Source organism: Zea mays, chromosome 2, assembly GCF_902167145.1.
Source record: "Zea mays cultivar B73 chromosome 2, Zm-B73-REFERENCE-NAM-5.0, whole genome shotgun sequence".
NCBI lineage: Eukaryota > Viridiplantae > Streptophyta > Magnoliopsida > Poales > Poaceae > Zea > Zea mays.
The window spans coordinates 11870410-11886702 of NC_050097.1; the positions used below are offsets into that span (position 1 = coordinate 11870410).

At 45.9% G+C, this 16293-nt stretch overlaps 3 protein-coding genes across 7 annotated transcripts; all 3 read left to right on the plus strand.

Moving 5' to 3' along the window:
• Nucleotides 1-3439: 3439 nt before the first annotated feature.
• On the plus strand, nt 3440-7609 carry LOC103645966 (Core-2/I-branching beta-16-N-acetylglucosaminyltransferase family protein). Its single transcript, NM_001351119.1, has 11 exons — nt 3440-3715; nt 3998-4457; nt 5207-5305; nt 5620-5720; nt 5804-5875; nt 6040-6130; nt 6258-6338; nt 6663-6725; nt 6829-6951; nt 7049-7087; nt 7177-7609. The coding sequence occupies exons 2-11, from the start codon at nt 4092-4094 to the stop codon at nt 7303-7305; spliced, it is 1164 nt and encodes a 387-aa protein (NP_001338048.1). The 5' UTR covers nt 3440-3715; nt 3998-4091; the 3' UTR covers nt 7306-7609.
• A 3998-nt stretch (nt 7610-11607) lies between these two features.
• Nucleotides 11608-13549, plus strand: LOC100285627 (uncharacterized). 2 transcript variants are annotated; one of them, NM_001351120.1, is made up of 5 exons: nt 11627-11877; nt 12126-12338; nt 12511-12634; nt 12848-13024; nt 13139-13549. In NM_001351120.1, exons 2-5 carry the CDS (start codon nt 12162-12164, stop codon nt 13324-13326), a joined length of 666 nt encoding a protein of 221 aa, NP_001338049.1. In that variant the 5' UTR covers nt 11627-11877; nt 12126-12161; the 3' UTR covers nt 13327-13549. The 2 variants fall into 2 exon arrangements, with proteins under 2 accessions (NP_001338050.1, NP_001338049.1); NM_001351121.1 differs by having other exon boundaries at nt 11608-12338; nt 13139-13518.
• Nucleotides 13550-13829: 280 nt separating this feature from the next.
• LOC100194016 (uncharacterized) lies at nt 13830-16218 on the plus strand. Of its 4 annotated transcripts, XR_002749904.2 has the most exons (8): nt 13830-14086; nt 14285-14406; nt 14519-14661; nt 15012-15078; nt 15194-15271; nt 15438-15583; nt 15759-15871; nt 15977-16218. XR_002749904.2 is itself a non-coding variant. In XM_023301450.2 (7 exons), exons 1-7 carry the CDS (start codon nt 14002-14004, stop codon nt 15796-15798), a joined length of 681 nt encoding a protein of 226 aa, XP_023157218.1. In that variant the 5' UTR covers nt 13833-14001; the 3' UTR covers nt 15799-16212. The 4 variants fall into 4 exon arrangements, 3 of the variants coding, with proteins under 3 accessions (XP_023157218.1, XP_023157219.1, NP_001336772.1); XM_023301450.2 differs by having other exon boundaries at nt 13833-14086; nt 15759-16212; XM_023301451.1 differs by having other exon boundaries at nt 13835-14086; nt 14285-14319; nt 15012-15096; nt 15759-16212.
• The last annotated feature ends 75 nt before the right edge of the window (nt 16219-16293 follow it).

The following is a 16293-nucleotide window of genomic DNA, read 5'->3' on the forward strand; positions in this document are numbered from 1 at the left end:
AGTCGACAAACGTGCATGGATCACGGTAGGGTCTCCTGTTCTGTGGTGCCTGTGAATCAGTGCACACACTCTGCCGTTCTAGATTGTTTAGACTGTCTCCAGCAGTTTATTGGTAACTTAAACACAGTTTTATACTGCTTTGTATTATTACTGTACTGTTTGTAAACCAGAGTTTGAATATAGGAATGAAGATAAGTAATATAGGAACGAAGATAAGTAAAACGTTCAAGACAGCCTTATAAGAAAAAAAAAGTCTTATTACGATTAGAGAAACACATGACCGGTCAGGGTCAACCTCCCGTGGAACATTCCCTCTCCCCGCTGGCACTATTGATTGAACCCGGAAGAGACCAGGGTCGTCGACGCGTTGTCGTCGTCTCGAGACCCGTTCCCCGTCAGAAAGTTCAGAAACTGCGAGCCTGAAGAGAAACAGCGCGCGACACGTGACGGTCTGAAACGTTTTTCCTTCTTCCCTTCCCTGGTCCCTGCGTCAGGTGTGAGAGCTGACGACGCCGAACAATGGAAACTTCCTTCCTGGACAGCGGAGCCGTCGAACGCGCTGGCAGCTCCTTCCTTCGAATGTCAACGACCAACAAATGAAGGAAAAAAAAAACTTGGCCACCCCCAACGGAACGGACGCGGCACGGCATGCTCGCGGCTCGTCGGCTCGCTCGGCTCGTGGCCAGCTCGGCTCGGCTCGGATCGGCTCGTTTGAATTTTTACACGAGCTGAGCTAGCATCCCAGCTCGGTTTCTTAACGAGCCAGCTCGGTTTGTTAACGAGCCAGCTCGTGAGCTAAACGAGCTATCACATTTCAGCAAAACAAAACTATATACATATCATGTACGTAACAATTGATGAATATGTTATATGTATGTGTGATGTATATAACCTATAAGTTAAACTAATGATTGATGAATTATGTCTATATATGAAATTGGTTTATGCGAATATAAGTGTGAGTTAAACTGCTGAACATGTGTGTGAATAGTGAATTGATGAGTGATGAGTGGTGTTAATTTGGTGTTATATTGATGCGGTTTGTGAAACTATTAGTATAATTACTATTTTATGTTGTTAAATTAGCTTAAAATTAACTAAAAATTGATTGTTATACACATATTATTTTTTTCTGCTCTGGCTCACGAGCTAAACGAGTCAGCTCGAGCTCGTAAACAAGCCGAGCCGAGCTGACTCTATGGCTCGCTACCTTAACGAGTCGAGCCGAGCCGAGCTGGCTCGATATCCAGCCCTAGGCTCATGGCCCATGCTCCCCTGGTTCCGCTTCTGCTTGACCCTGGTGCGGGCGCGCGCGGTGGGGTGCCAGTGGAAGCTCTTGTCAGGTTGGAAATGCCTGGCTCGGGTCGATTCAGACGGCCACCGGTCGGTCTAGCAATGGCCGCACCGCACGCTTAGCGTGCACGCGACGAAGGAGAGGAAGATGTTGCACGCTTGTCGTGCACGTAGACGTCTATGTAACATTGAAAAAAAAGAGCCGTATAAAAATTGAGAGAAAGCTTGGTCCTATTTATATTATTATAAAGGCATCTAATGACGTCGAGAATCCTTAAAATAGCAGTGGCTGAACGATCCTGGCTGTCCAATAAATTTCCCAATCATAAGCTTTAGATGATGCTGGACGCACAATTACAAAATCTTAAATAGCGTTGGGTTGGAGAATGATGATGCAGCAAGTGGAGACTCGGAAACACGAGTGGATGAACAATCGGGACAGCCCAATGTCGTTAGAGCATCTATAATAGTTCTCTAAATAAGTTTCTAAGTACAAATTTTAAAAGTTGTTAATAAAAAAGGTCCTCCAACTGTTATGTAAAACAAGTGGCTAAATTTATAAAGTTAGGATATTCCAACAGGTATGTAAAAGAGGTGAGTAAATTTATAAAGTTTGTAGCTAACCTCATATTATTGCTAAATGTTGTAACCTTTTGTTCACTCCCGAAATACAGGTGTATAAAAACTATTTGACAACTGAATATAGAGAATATTAGAGCAACTCCAGTAGTTACTTAAAAGAACTCCCTAAATCAAAATTTTGAAGAACTGGTATGGAAACATCTCTCCAACAATTCTCTAAAACAGCTCCCCAAATTTATCAACTTCTAATTCAACCCTATGTACTCTTCAAATATAGCTATTCTTTTACCACTCCCGAAATAAAAAAAATTCGTGTGTAGGCTTTCCCTGTCGGTCTGTCTCGCGCCCTTTTTTTTCCTCCCCGCCGGCGTCCAGGTTGCTCAGCCGCCATGTCCGTTTCGCTTTCCCGTCGCCAGGTTCGGTTGCTCAGCCACCAGTCCGACTCCCCTCCATCAGGAACCCATCCCCTGCTGCTACCGGTGGTGCGTTTCTTGCCGTCGTTTTCTAATTCGTGTAGCCGGCGGCTCTGTCTCCCTGCTACCGGGACGCCTGTTTCTCTCACAGGTCGCAGCCGCCGCCGGTACCCGCCTCTAGGTCCCGAAAGCCACCACAGTTCCCTATAGCCGGTCCTAGGCTCCAGCAGGGCCACCTCACCGACGACGCACATAGGTTGAAGCCATCACAATAACATGTTTTGTTTTTGTTTTCTTGGTTGGTTCATCTCGTTTTCTGATGGGATAGGATTCAGTATTCTAATGCACAATACCTACTGTAAAACTATATGGATCAGTAAAATGGCCTCCCCCTCTCTTGAGAGTAACTTTGGATGATTTGTGCAGCACAAAGTATGAAATAATCATCATCATTCATCCAAAACTCGTGACGACAACAATTTATTTGCACTCATCGCCTGAATTTACAAACAGATTTGCTATGAGTAAATTAAAATTGCAAGTGTTGAATATACACCGACATAAATTATAAGATTGCTGGGCGGTGGTGGCCGGCAGATCACATCGCTGGGCAGCCGAACCTTGCTGGGCGCTAGGTAGATTTGGCCTCGCGACGGTGTAACATGCAACAGCCGGGGGAAGGAAATGAAAAAAAGACGGGATGATGGAAACGGAAAGGAATAGAGGACCTGGCCCACAAAACCAATTTCAAATTTAATTTACTACCTAAATATAAGAAACAATTGGAGATCACAAAATTTTTTATGCCCAACCCTTGTTTACCAACTCCCAACGCTACAATTTAAGGAGCTATTTTTTAAGTAACTACTGGAGTTGCTCTTAGAGAACACATAATTGTTTTACTCTTTATATTATTTAGTAAGTAACTCACTGCATCTTTATGTAGGGAGATTTTTTTAAACTAGTGGAGACCTATATGTAGCAAGTTTTTTTTTACAAAACTAGTAGAGATGCTCTTAAAAAATATATAACAATGAATTGCCAAATTAAAATTTCAGAACGAAACCAGGGGGAATGCAGCAACATCTTTGGCGTGTATCAAACCAAAACAAACAAGCAAATCCAACCGCCTCGTTCCTTCCCTCGTCTCTACCAGTCTCCCCCCTTCCGTTTTTCTCGTCGCGGTCGCGGGTCACAGCCGCCGCGCCGGTCGCGCCCCCTTCCCAAGACCTCACGCTGTCACGCACGTATATCAATCAGAGCGTTGGACCTTGGCACGACCTGATTCCTGATCCTCTTGCGCGTTGGACCGCGCCCGCCGAAGCTCTCTCTCGCGTCCTCTTGTTTCTGCCAGCGACGACTTCGCGCGCGGCCGCGGCGCCGCCGCCTCCTGCCCAGGCCCTTCGCCGGCGACAAGCACCCACCAGGTATGCCTACCCTCGTCCCTTAACGATGCGCGGAACCGAGCACCCACCTAAACCCTAATGCAAACCAGTATTCGTATTCGGGTGATCGGATCTGATTTAATGCAATTACAAGTGCATGCCAACTGAAATACTGAATTCCCCTGCTAACTTCGATTCCTCTGCAAAAATCACCTCACAGTGTACTATATTGGGTGAGGGTGATTGGGTCCGTCCCCTGCTTCATTTATAACCTTAACTTACTGTCATTCTGATCAACCAAACCGTTGTACTGTTCTGTTGCAGACGGGCTTGTACAAGCGAGAAGGAATTATCTGCCGACCATTTTTCACCACACTGGTGGAGTCCGAGAGTAATGAGAGCTGTGAAGCTTAAATAGATGAAGTTGCATCAAGTTTGGCAGCTGGGCATTAAGGATATGAAGGCCGTCCCACTTCCTCGCCCGAGGGCAGCCACGAGAAGGCGCGCGTGGATGCTCGCCGTTGCAGCTTTTATCTTCGTCGCACTAGTCTGGGCTTATCTGTATCCTCCCCCGCGTTACACCTCTCCTGTGAGAGATTGGCTTCCTGGTAGGCTCCCTGCGGAACCAGCCAGGGAATTCACTGATGAGGAGAGGGCCTCGCGTGTTGTTTTCAGACAGATCTTAACAACACCTCCTGTTCGATCTAAGAACTCAAAAATAGCTTTCATGTTCTTGACTCCGGGGACACTGCCATTTGAAAGGTTGTGGGAAAAGTTCTTTGAGGTAAACATCCCCTGTTTGTTCTGCTGGTAGATTCATGCATTCATCATAGCCCTTGCAAAGTGAATGGCTTTCATAACTGATATTGGCCCTTTGCATATATGCTATACAGCTAGGATTTCAGTAGAACCACCTCTGAGATTCAAACACTAATATTGTATAGTAGTTTTCTTCTAATACAACTAGGCCTTGACATGTGAGTGTGTGTGGGTGTCTGGTCGTTCCTCCTTTGCTTGTGGTGCTGGTGCATGTGTCTCTGTACTGCTCTGCTGCTGGTTGTTTGTAGGCTGTTTTGTTTTGCTCTTTTTTCCCTGCACACAACTGGCTTTGTATCTCATATTTTTATCCATTCTTAGTACAATAACGTGCTGTGTTTTCGAGAAAACAAAAATCGAATTCGATACTTCTATATGAAGGATGTAAATTTTAGAATTTAACAATCATTCAAGATAACAAACAAGGTTGATCTTATGTTTCGGTTCAGTTCTTTTCTTATTTCAAATCGTTCACAACTACTATAGCCTGAAGGCTGAAGCCACTCTTTGTATGATGTTGTAAAAAGACCTCTATTATTGCATTACTAATCAGGATCATTTATTGTAACTTCATTTTGTAACAGCTATAATTTAATGCTATGTCCTGAGCATTAAGTTTAAAAGTACAATATGGGTATTGTGAAGGCCTGCTAATCTATTGTGTCATCATCTTTAGCTCAAAGTCAGTTTCTCCATGACCTACTGTATTTTCTGTAGGGCCATGAGGGAAGGTATACCATATATGTTCATGCCTCAAGAGAGAAGCCAGAACATGTCAGTCCCATATTTGTTGGTCGAGAGATACACAGTGAAAAGGTAATGGCCCTAGTTCCACATGAAGAAGGAACTGAACTCAGTTGGTGGGAGGTGGTGTACACACCCACTAGGCCACTACCCAAGTTCAAGTTCTCTTTGGCTCGAATTTGTCTGCCTATTTCTTATTAACAATGCCAGCTAGTTCCTCCTAGGTTGGTCTCTTTTTATTCTACACATGAAGAGTTAGCTATGTGAAAAAAAGATTAATTTCAGCACTCCGTTTTTTATAAAGTTCTTTCCTCTGCTTCATAGATTGTAAGAACCTATCATAAGCTAAACGAGTGATAACCTGAATAATCATGTTCCCATTGCAGGTAACTTGGGGTACAATTTCTATGGTTGATGCTGAGAGGAGGTTGCTGGCAAATGCTCTACAAGACATGGACAATCAGCATTTTATTTTGCTATCTGATAGGTACATATCATGATTTTGCTTTCATCCCATTTTGTTTCCCAATTTGTTCTTTCAGGTCTTTACTATTCTCTTGTGTGTTGCAGTTGTGTACCTTTGCACAATTTTGACTATGTATATGACTACCTGATGGGTGCAAATCTCAGTTTTATTGACTGGTAAGTTTGTTTATTTATCTCAAATTCATCTCTAACTATAATTGGAGTCTACCTAATAGCTCTTGGTTCTACTTTTACATTGAATGATCTCGTTGATTTCTCAGCTGGGTTTTGAGCTGGGCTATTATTCCTTCAGCTTACATCATATTTGTTTTCTTGATCAGCTTTTATGATCCTGGACCGCATGGAAATTTTAGATATTCAAAGAATATGTTACCTGAGGTCACAGAGGCTGATTTTAGGAAGGGTTCACAGGTAATCTTGCAACCGTCTTTGCTTATTTTTTTGCGATCATTCTGATTGAAGAGTTTGTTTTGAGTCTTTGCTTATTTTTTTGCGATCATTCTGATTGAAGAGTTTGTTTTGACTTTAACTATTTCAGTGGTTCTCAGTTAAGCGCCAACATGCGTTGATGATCATTGCAGATAGTCTTTACTATACCAAGTTCAAGCTTCATTGCAGAGTGAGATTCTGTCTTTTATTTACTACCTTTTCTTATCAGAGCCAAATGTATGTTTGCCTTATTGTGGCGCAAATAAAAAGAACATTTCAATCTTTTGAAATTGTGCCGAGTCAAACCACACCTACATTTGAAATGGACAGAGTATTTTGATCTAAAAGACAGCTGTGGCTTTGTATTGGCCTCTATTCATTTTGTTTTGTTTTAAACTAATATACATATTACTGTTTATGGATTCAGTTTACACTTTTCTTCTTTGTTTTACCATATTGGACTTAAGAGTATTCTCTACTGCATAACATGTGTCCATGTTTGTTTTCCTTGCAGCCTGGGATGGAAGATGGTCGCAACTGCTATGCTGATGAACATTATTTGCCAACAGTATTCCATGTCAGTACACAATGACCTTTCAGTTGCAGGAATTAATTTGTCATCTGTCTAATGCTTTTACAGCCCTGTTGACACTGCAAATTTGCATATCTGTATCAACTAGATGATGGACCCAGATGGAATTGCTAATTGGTCTGTAACCCATGTTGACTGGTCTGAAGGGAAGTGGCACCCGAAAGCTTACAGGGCAAAGGATGTCACTTTCGAGCTTCTGAAGAATATAACAGTACGTGTTCTCCTGCTCATCCTATGTCTATTTTCCAGGTGGTTATTTGACCGTAGCATCATTTTCTAACCTCAAACCCTTTTGATCTGTGCTGCAGTCAATTGACATAAGTCACCATGTCACTAGTGATAGCAAGGTACCACCCTCGGTCCCTTGTTTCCCTCCCAGTTGGTGGATAAAAATTCACAAGTATGCTTAAATGTATGTTCTGCTGTTGTCCTGCAGAAAGTGGTTACAGAGAAGGCCTGCCTATGGAATGAAACAAAGAGACCATGCTACCTGTTTGCGAGAAAGTTCTACCCTGAGTCCATAAACAATCTCTTGACCTTGTTCGCGAATTATACACTTATTTGAGCTTCTAGGTGGCGCTTAGAGGCTACACAGGAAACATTTTGTTATACAAAACCTTGTACATTGGATAGCAACAGAGTAGGACATTAATTAACAGAATAGCAATAGCTATTGGTGAGGAGAAGGCTTTCGCTGCAGCAACACAGTGGCTTCAGATTTATCACGACAGGCCATTGGTACTCCTTTAGCCTCGTTACTTTCATAGTTTGTCCTCTCCACATATTTTTAGCTGCGGTTTTACCATGTACATCAAGCTTATTTGGACAATGAATGGTCATTAAATGGAAAATCAGAGATCATGGTCTTATTTGCTCTCGAACTGTCCTTTCAACTGCCAAAAAGCAGTTCAAAGGGATACATAGGAATTTTTTGTATATAGAATAGGGAATAGATTTTAGAGTTCATGGATTATCTATCTTCTTCAAAAAGCTTAAAATTTTCGGTTGAACTGGTTAGTACGTCTATATCAGAGTTAGAGTTCTTGAGTTCGGATCTTTTGATTTCTATGTTTACATTTTTCTCTATGCGAGTGACGGTGTTGAAGTGTATAAATACTCTCTTCACTCTTAACACTTTGTTAGCGTTGGGTGGATGACGAAGGCTGATTCTCGACGGCGGTAACGAGCACGAGATGAGAGGGAACTCGGCCGGGTAGCAAAGCTGATAAGCTGGCGCTGCAGGTTGACCATGGACTTGGTCAAAGTCTTCGTCACTTGATGTTGAACAGTGTGGATATCGCGTTGTCCTCGCCGTTGTTGGAGTTGGAGCCTGTCATCTTTGATACCAAATTGTTAGAGTTACTTCTCCTTTGCTCGTATATATGGCGGACAGAGGACCGAGGACGATACTATGGGGTGACCTTAGAGCAACTCCAATCTGCAAAATGATGTTAAAGATTTTACTCCAAAAATTGATTATTAAAAGTATGCTAAAAAGTTTTAAGAGTGAATCATGATGGGTACTCCAACAGTTTCTTTAAATGTGACATGTGGCGTAATCTGTACAGTCGTCGGGAGGATGTGAATGATCCGATACGTTGAGGAATGGATTGGGGAGGGATAAAACACACCAAAATATGAGGGAGATGAGGTTGTGGATGCGGGATGCTAATGTTTGGGAGAAAAAATGATGGAGCTGTTGGAGTAAGAAAAACCACTATTCTTGACTAATATCTGTTTGGGGATAATTTACACGTTCTTTTGGAGTTGCTATTACTCCATCTGGCTAGCAAAGCCTATTTAAATAGCTAAGAGGATGTTTGAATGCACTAGAACTAATAGTTAGTTGGCTAAAAATTGTTAGTGAAATTAACTAGTTAACAAATAACTAACTAAGTGGGTGTTTGAATGCACTATAGCTAATAGTTAGTTAGCTAAAAATATACTAATAGAATTAGCTAGCTAACAAATAGTTAGCTAACTAGTAGCTAATTTACTAAAAATAGCTAATAGCTAAACTATTAGGTAGGGTGTTTAGATGTCTCTAGCTAATTTTATCCACTAACTATTATCTCTAGTGCATTCAAACACCCTCTAACTATTAACTAATTTACCAAAAATGGGTGTTTGAATGTTTCAATTAATTTTATCCACTAACTATTAGCTCTAGTGCATTCAAACATCCCATAAGGCCCTGTTTGGAACCGTAGAACTAATAATTTGTCAACTAATAAATTATTAGTTGAGTTGAGCCAGCTAATGAACTAATTGTTAGTTGTGAGGTAGCTAACAATTATCTACGGTATTAGGCTGTTTAGATCCTAACAACTAATTTTTAGTGGCTAACTCATACCTCCGTTTTCGAATATTTATCGTCCGTTAGTTCATTTTTAACTAAACAACGACAAATAAAAAAGAACGGAGGAAATATTAATTTTAGAGGTTCCAAATAGAACATAACAAACCAATATAACAAATCAAATGTTTGGATAATAAGTTGCCAACTAACCCTAACAGTAGGTGATACAGTCATAACATCCCAGCAAAGTGCTATTTAGTTTGCTAAAAGTTTCCCTGAAAGAGGCGTTCTGTTCTATAGTTGGCCGGGTTAAGTGGTTAACCGAAGTCTTTATAGCGCATCACGTTTGGAGAGATAGAGAGAAAAAAACTTATGTTATTCAGCGAAAAGAAGTTTTTTTGCAAAATAAAAAAAGAAAAGAAAAAAAAAAGAAAGAGGAGGCAGGAAAACGCTTGCCCAGGGATTTTTTTGGAAAATTACCTAGAAAATTAGAAACAGGTGAGGGACGAGGTCCAGGCGTGAGTTATTTGAGATTGTAACATTCTCGTCGCGCGGCTTCGCCACTTTATTACTCCGCAGCTGCGCATCGCCATTTTGGTATTTTAGAGCTCACAACCGCGCTATATTGGGACAGTTAATGCCCCGTGCTCTGTTAGCTTCTATTAGGTATGGTAAAAGTCAAATTTGTCCCTGCTTTAACCATGTTGGCGCCACTGCGGAGCTCAAAGGACGAGGATCGCTTGAGGCGGCCAAGCTTCTCGGCGTCAGCACCCCAATCTGGTGTGCTCGGGGGGATTCCCCATTTGGACCAGCTAGAGGTAACCAATGAGCCAACCAAGACGGAGGCGCCGGAGCCCAGGTCACGAGAGCTCATACTTCTCAGCGTTTGCTGCTGCATCTTCTCCCGCTGCGCAAGGGCCGAGAGCAACCTGGAGCTCATCGGAGACATCGGCTCAGGTACAACCGTGGACCGAGGAGACAGCAAGCTCTGCTGCTGCTGGAACTGGTTCAGCATGGCGGCCTTACGCGTCGGCGAGAAAGCAGAGCCGCCCTGGTCTGCGTACCGAGGAGAGTGAGATGCCGCGGCGCCCGCCATCTCCGCCGAGAACAGATCGTCAAGATTGGACGGCACGAGCGTCTTTCCCCTCGCCGACCGCAGAGAGGCTGGCGACCCGACGAGCCCGTCGTAATCCGCCGAGGCGAGCAGCTCGTCCACTGCCATGCTGCACGCGCTCATCAAAGTGCGGAACGGGGCTGCGGACCCCATCGGAGGCGGAAAAACGTTGTTCTGGCCGGAGGGGAAGGCGGAGACGCTGTTGGAGCCGTGGTCCGTGCTGGACTGCACGCGAAGCCCCAGCCCCAGCAACTCAACGTCGACGCTGTCGTCGTCCCTGGGCAGCGGCGCTGCGGACTCGACCAGCGTGGCGGTGGTTTCGGATAGAAGCGCCGCCGCCGAAGCCACCAAATGGGGAGCCCCCGGCGAGCACGGCGGCGGCGGCGGGAAGGAGGACTGGGCCGGCGGCTGTGAGCTGCCGCCGATTCCCACCGGCCTCGACATGGGGGTCCTCGGCCTTCGGCCTCTTATCTCCGGAGTCTGCTTCCTTCCAGCCGCCGCCGCTTCCGGTGCTGTTCCAAGAAGGCATCGACACAAAGCCCTCTCTTGATACGCAGTCGCCCGGCCTCCTCCACCAGTACCAGCACCAGCCGACCCCCGCCACAACCTTCCTCATGTCCATCCCCTCCTTCCCCAGCTACAATCAGCAGTCGCCACTCGTCCCTCAAGCTCGCGGCGTACAAGACTTTCTCTAACCACTAGCTCGTGCTCCAGTTCTTGACGAAATTGGTGGCAGCACGTCGTCCTGTATCCATGTCATCGATTTTGATCTTGGCGTTGGAGGCCAGTGAGCTTCTTTCTTGCAGGAACTTGCGCGGGTCCCGCCGCCGCGTGTTCTCGCCGGGGTGGACGAAGGGGCACTCCGTCCAGTCGTGGGAGTACGCGCCGCGAGGAGGTCCCCGAGCGTCGTGGAGTCGTTGTCGGCCGCGAGCTCCAGTAGCCGCGCAGTTACGGCCGCAGCCGCGGCAAGAACACTCGAAGTCAGGGTAAGGGTAGATTAGTACGAAGGGGAATACAACCTGTAGAAAGAGCAACATAACAAACGTTAACACAACGCGGGGCATTAACTGTCCCAATATGGCGCGGGTGTGAGCTCCAGAATACCAAAATGGCGATGCGCAGCTGCGGAGTAATAAAGTAACGAAGCCGCGTGACGAGATTGTTACAATCTCAAATAACTCTCCAGTAGGGATGGCAATTCTGCCCGCGGGCGCGGATATCCGCGGGTTCCGTACCCGATGGGCATGGATACGGGTAAAAAGTCTCGCCCACGGGTAAGGATACGGACAACACTTCTCACCCGCGGGTAATTAGCGGATATAAAATTTCGCCCGCGGGTATTACCCATTACCCGCTTAATTTATTAGACCACAAAAACATTCCCTGGTCCGGCCCAATTCTCAGTCGGCCCATCAAATATCCCTAAAGGCTAAAACCCTACATCTCTAATCCTCACTCTCCTCTAGTCCTCTCACGCGGTCGTTCTCACGTTGGCGGCTGGCCACCATTCCCTGTCTCGTGCTCACGGCGGGCGGCAGACCGCCAGGCGCCACCGCGCCAGACCAGCTGACCAGCAGGCGGCAGTGCAGGCCATCAGCCGTCACGGCTCTCCCTCAGGTCGGCAGTGCAGGCCATCAGCCGCCAACCGATCTAGTAGTGCAGACCGCCAGAGGCCAGGTGACCAGGTCGGCAGTGCAGCCGTGCAGGCGGCCAGCCCTCTCCAGGTTTGCTTGTTAATCCATTCTGGATGCCACTAGATCCTACTCCCGCGGTCACATACACGCATGTTATTTTCTGGCGGGTAACGGGTTGCCCGATATCCGCGGATATCCTGCGGATACGGATACGGGTCGAAAATTTTACCCGCGCGCTCTCGCGGGTACGGGTAAACACCAGAGACGCGGATATGCTGGCGGGCGGGTAAATGGCTTACCCGCACTTTACCCGACCCGCTGCCATCCCTACTCTCCAGGCGTCCAGCTACCACCACACACACGAAGAGCAGGCGATGAAAATGTCCGCTTCCGTTGCGGCCGCCTCCCCCACCCTCCGCTTCTCCTCCGCCACTCATCCTCTCCACCGACCGCTCCGCCGGCGGCTCCCGTCGGTTCGATGCTCCCTCGCCGCCGCCGCCGGCCCCGGTGTCCGGGCGCCCCCTGAGCTCGTCGACTCCATCCTCTCCAAGGTAACACTCTAACACTGACGCTAGTAGCTTCTTGCTTCCTGCCCCATTCCCGGATTCATGGTTTCCGCTTTGGTTCTGCTATCTCGCTTACTTCGTTTGTTGCGTGAATCTTGGTTTCTTCAGACGCTTAGATTCGTTTACATACATACATACATATTGTGCCGATCGACAGGTGAAGGGAACTGACCGAGGAGTGCTGCTGCCAAAAGATGGGCACCAGGAAGTGGCTGAGGTCGCGCTGCAGCTGGGGAAGTACTGCATAGACGACCCCGTCAAGTCCCCGCTTATATTCGGAGGTAAAAAAAAAAAGAAACTCGGTATGCCTAATCAGTTGCATTTCTATGTGGTGATCTTGTGCTGAACAATCAACACACCGTAAAAGAACCGCCTTGCAACCGCAAATGAGTTAATAAGCCACTGCAACTGCTATTACATCGCTTGATCTTGTATCCATGGTTCCTGCCATCCTTGATTAAGCTCGCATCGCATAAACCATCCAAATTGACCAGAATGGGAGGTTGTGTACTGCTCGGTGCCAACCTCGCCGGGAGGGCTCTACCGGACGCCCCTTGGCCGCCTGGTATTCAAAACCGACGAGATGGTCCAGGCGGTGGAAGCGCCTGACGTGGTCAGGAACAAGGTGTCGTTCTCCGTCTTTGGCCTAGAGGGCGCAGTGTCATTGAAAGGTAGGCCAGACGTTTTCCATGGAGCCGGTTTCTTGGGCGCATGCTGCACATCCATCCAGCAACCGTGTAATCTGATCGGTTTTTCGATGCGTTCTTTCTATGCTGGGCGTGCAGGTAAGCTGAATGTGCTGGACAGTAAATGGATTCAGGTCGTGTTCGAAGCACCAGAACTGAAGGTCGGCTCCTTGGGGTTTCAGTACGGTGGCGAGAGCGAAGTCAAGCTGGAGATCACCTATGTCGATGAGAAGATCAGGCTAGGGAGAGGGTCCAGAGGCTCGCTTTTCGTCTTCCTTAGACGATGATAGAATGGCATGCATGTGTGTTGAGACTTCAGACCCACAAGCACCGATGAGGGGTGGCGCTGACGCGGTCGTTTGTACAATACTGTGTTCAGGACTTCTATACGTTTATGTAAAAATTCTGGCGTCCAGCTGGGTAATTCTGGCGTTTCAGTACGGTGGCCTGATGAATGTTGTTGTGTAGTTTGTAGCATCCATTATTAGTGCTGTAAGATGATGTTTTGAATTCTGATACACCAGTGCGAGTGTGATGAACCAAATTCATACGACACGTTTGGACCATAGAAATGCAGAGTACTGTTATGGATGGAGTAGGACGAATCTGCAGGAATCATCAGCTCAGCTCGTGTCGGATCCTAGGAGTGTAGGATCTATGAATCTATCGATGCAGCCTCCAGAGATTTCGAGTATGTTTCAGTATTTGGAATCTTTGTCAGTGTGTTACCTCGCTGAGCTAGAAGTTGAAACAAGCAAGACTTTTGGATTCAGCGAGTTAAATACGCCTCTCAAGTAGACACGTGCTTCTACGGCTCTACGGAGGGATAGGTCGCTCTTCTTCCTCACTGAGAGACCATGAGACGGGTCGAGACGACAGCGGCGGATGCACCCCACGACCTCCAGTGACTCTCCCAGTCCCAGGCTCCCAGCCCCCCTTCCTCCCGCCTCCGCGAGACCGCGATGGCAGTCTTGCTGTGGCGGTGCATATGCGGGCCCCAACAATCCTTCAGTAAGAATCGAGGCGCATCCACCCCTTCTCCTCTTGGTAAGCCTTCGAACCACTCCCTCTCCTCCCGTCCTCCGTATGCCTCCTTCATTTCTTCTTGCTGCCTCTCGAATTCTCAGCTCCTATGCATTTTTTTCTTTCTTTCTCTAAGTTATGTTCAGTTCTTGGATATCATTCTAACTCGCTGAGGATTCCGATCCCTAACATCGACAATTCTTGCTCTTGCTTCATGCACAGCTGGCAGGAGATCCAAATACTCGGGACAATCTGTGGTAAGGAGCGCACGCATTGACCTTTTCCTGCTACACCTATGCATTTGGTTCATTTCTCCTGAAAAAAAAGTACACTGGAGGCAAAAGGTTGAAAAAAAAACATGTCTTGTGAAACCAAGAGCTTGTGTGCTCCGGTTCTACTAATAATTCGTGTAGCCTCAGCTTTCTGATCCTGATGTCTGTATTTCCATGTCCGCAGAAAGCAATGCCCATGCGTTTGTTAACGGTTGGAAAGAAGAGGTCTCGGGGGACACAACTCCTTGTTGAAGAATACAAGGAGAAGCTCGGTCACTATTGCGAGTTCGAGGACACTCTTATCAGGTCCAACCCAAAGCTTACAAGGTATGATCCTCCGACTTTGAAGCCGGTAGTCAGATACATCTATAACAGGCGACCCTCACTGCAGTGTGCATATCAATATGTGCGGCATCAAAGTACAGCATATAGGCTATCTCCAGCCTTCATATCCCACCTTATATCACTCCCTATTTCAAACTCCACTCTATAAACAGTACAAAACGGTGTTTTACACGTCTATATACAGCGAACCCATGGCTTAATATAATACGTTTTTGTGTTGAACTGCTGATAGTTTTCACACAAAAAAAAGTTAAAAAGAGAAGTCAGAACAGCCACCATTAAATGTCAGAGGTTCTTCCTCCATCGGTACTGTTTTCTGATGCTTTCTTCAGTGATGTAAAGGTGCAAGTTGAAGCAGAAGACACGGCTATGATGCAGCAACTCAAGTCTGACGATTTTGTAATCCTTCTTGCTCTGGTTCATATGTGCTCTGCCACTCGTTTCTGTCCTTCCTCCTAGCATAATGATTTATCAGCCATTTTTTTTTGTCTCCTGATGTTTCCATGCATGTCAGGTAGTTGTGCTGGATGAAAACGGGAAGGATGTCATATCCGAGCAGATAGCTGATCTGATTGGGGATGCTGGCAACACAGTATGCTCCGGAACTTGGTCCACCATAGCTGAGCTTTTCTTTAATCGTTGATTATTATGACCGTAACTTCCGTTATCTCAATTTTCTATCTGAAGTTTGAGCTCCTGAAAAATTTTAGGAACGACAAGATGTCTATAAGCCGGCAATAATTTTTCGTATCCTGTAGGGATCATCAAGGCTCACATTCTGTATCGGTGGACCATACGGTCTCGGGTTACAAGTGCGAGAGCGTGCAGATGCAACGATTAGGCTGTCCTCACTAGTTTTGAACCATCAAGTTGCCTTGATAGTCCTCATGGAGCAGCTCTACAGGTAAGCAATTAGCCTATCTGATGCCGTTTCTGCACTTACCACAGTTTCTGTGGAGCATATACCCCTTTATGGCTGTATGGCCTATGGTATGAGAAAGGCACAATGTAACACTACCATTTAAATACCTGCTTTCATCTATGACCGGTCACTAGTGACAATTGCATTAATTTTGCAGGGCATGGACTATAATAAAAGGACAGAAGTATCACCATTAGGCCTAAGTGCTATCATCATTCGCTGCTGTATGTAGGACTTGAAAAATGGAAGACTGCATTAATAAATTTGCAGGTATAGTGTTCAAGGACTCATTGTACTTTCCATTCGTGTAGAACCCCAAATTGCTCAAAATGGTTTCTTTGACATGTTCGAATGTTCATTATCGATGACTGTCAGTTTCCAGCACAACATGGACACTTGTAAATAAGAAGAAATTCTGCTGGGTGCTTTACTGGTTGCTAGGCTGCTACATGCTTGAAAATGGTTGCTATCTGCAGCTGAGGTTCTGCAAAAGCGAATGGCACACCTGAACATTCTTCTTTTACTGAGATCAAGCGTGTCATAAGATTTATTAGTTCCTCTTGTATTGTGAAAATTTCCAAAGAACACAGGAAGTGAAATATCTTTTATTATGAACATTCCCAAGGAACTCAGGAAGTTTGATAAAAAAAATGAGCATAATCCCTCCGTCCCAGAATAACAATCGTTCTAGA

Bases quoted from the DNA above. Each gene is read 5' to 3' on its own strand.
- LOC100285627 (NM_001351121.1), top strand. From the start codon at position 12,078: ATGGCTTACCCGCACTTTACCCGACCCGCTGCCATCCCTACTCTCCAG. The intron at 12,339-12,510 runs GTAACACTCTAA...GCCGATCGACAG, and splicing joins TCGACTCCATCCTCTCCAAG to GTGAAGGGAACTGACCGAGG. The intron at 13,025-13,138 runs GTAGGCCAGACG...CTGGGCGTGCAG, and splicing joins GGGCGCAGTGTCATTGAAAG to GTAAGCTGAATGTGCTGGAC.
- LOC100194016 (XM_023301450.2), top strand. From the start codon at position 14,002: ATGGCAGTCTTGCTGTGGCGGTGCATATGCGGGCCCCAACAATCCTTC. The intron at 14,087-14,284 runs GTAAGCCTTCGA...CTTCATGCACAG, and splicing joins ATCCACCCCTTCTCCTCTTG to CTGGCAGGAGATCCAAATAC. The intron at 15,272-15,437 runs GTATGCTCCGGA...CGTATCCTGTAG, and splicing joins TTGGGGATGCTGGCAACACA to GGATCATCAAGGCTCACATT.
- LOC103645966 (NM_001351119.1), top strand. From the start codon at position 4,092: ATGAAGTTGCATCAAGTTTGGCAGCTGGGCATTAAGGATATGAAGGCC. The intron at 5,876-6,039 runs GTAAGTTTGTTT...TTTCTTGATCAG, and splicing joins AATCTCAGTTTTATTGACTG to CTTTTATGATCCTGGACCGC. The intron at 6,952-7,048 runs GTACGTGTTCTC...TCTGTGCTGCAG, and splicing joins AGCTTCTGAAGAATATAACA to TCAATTGACATAAGTCACCA.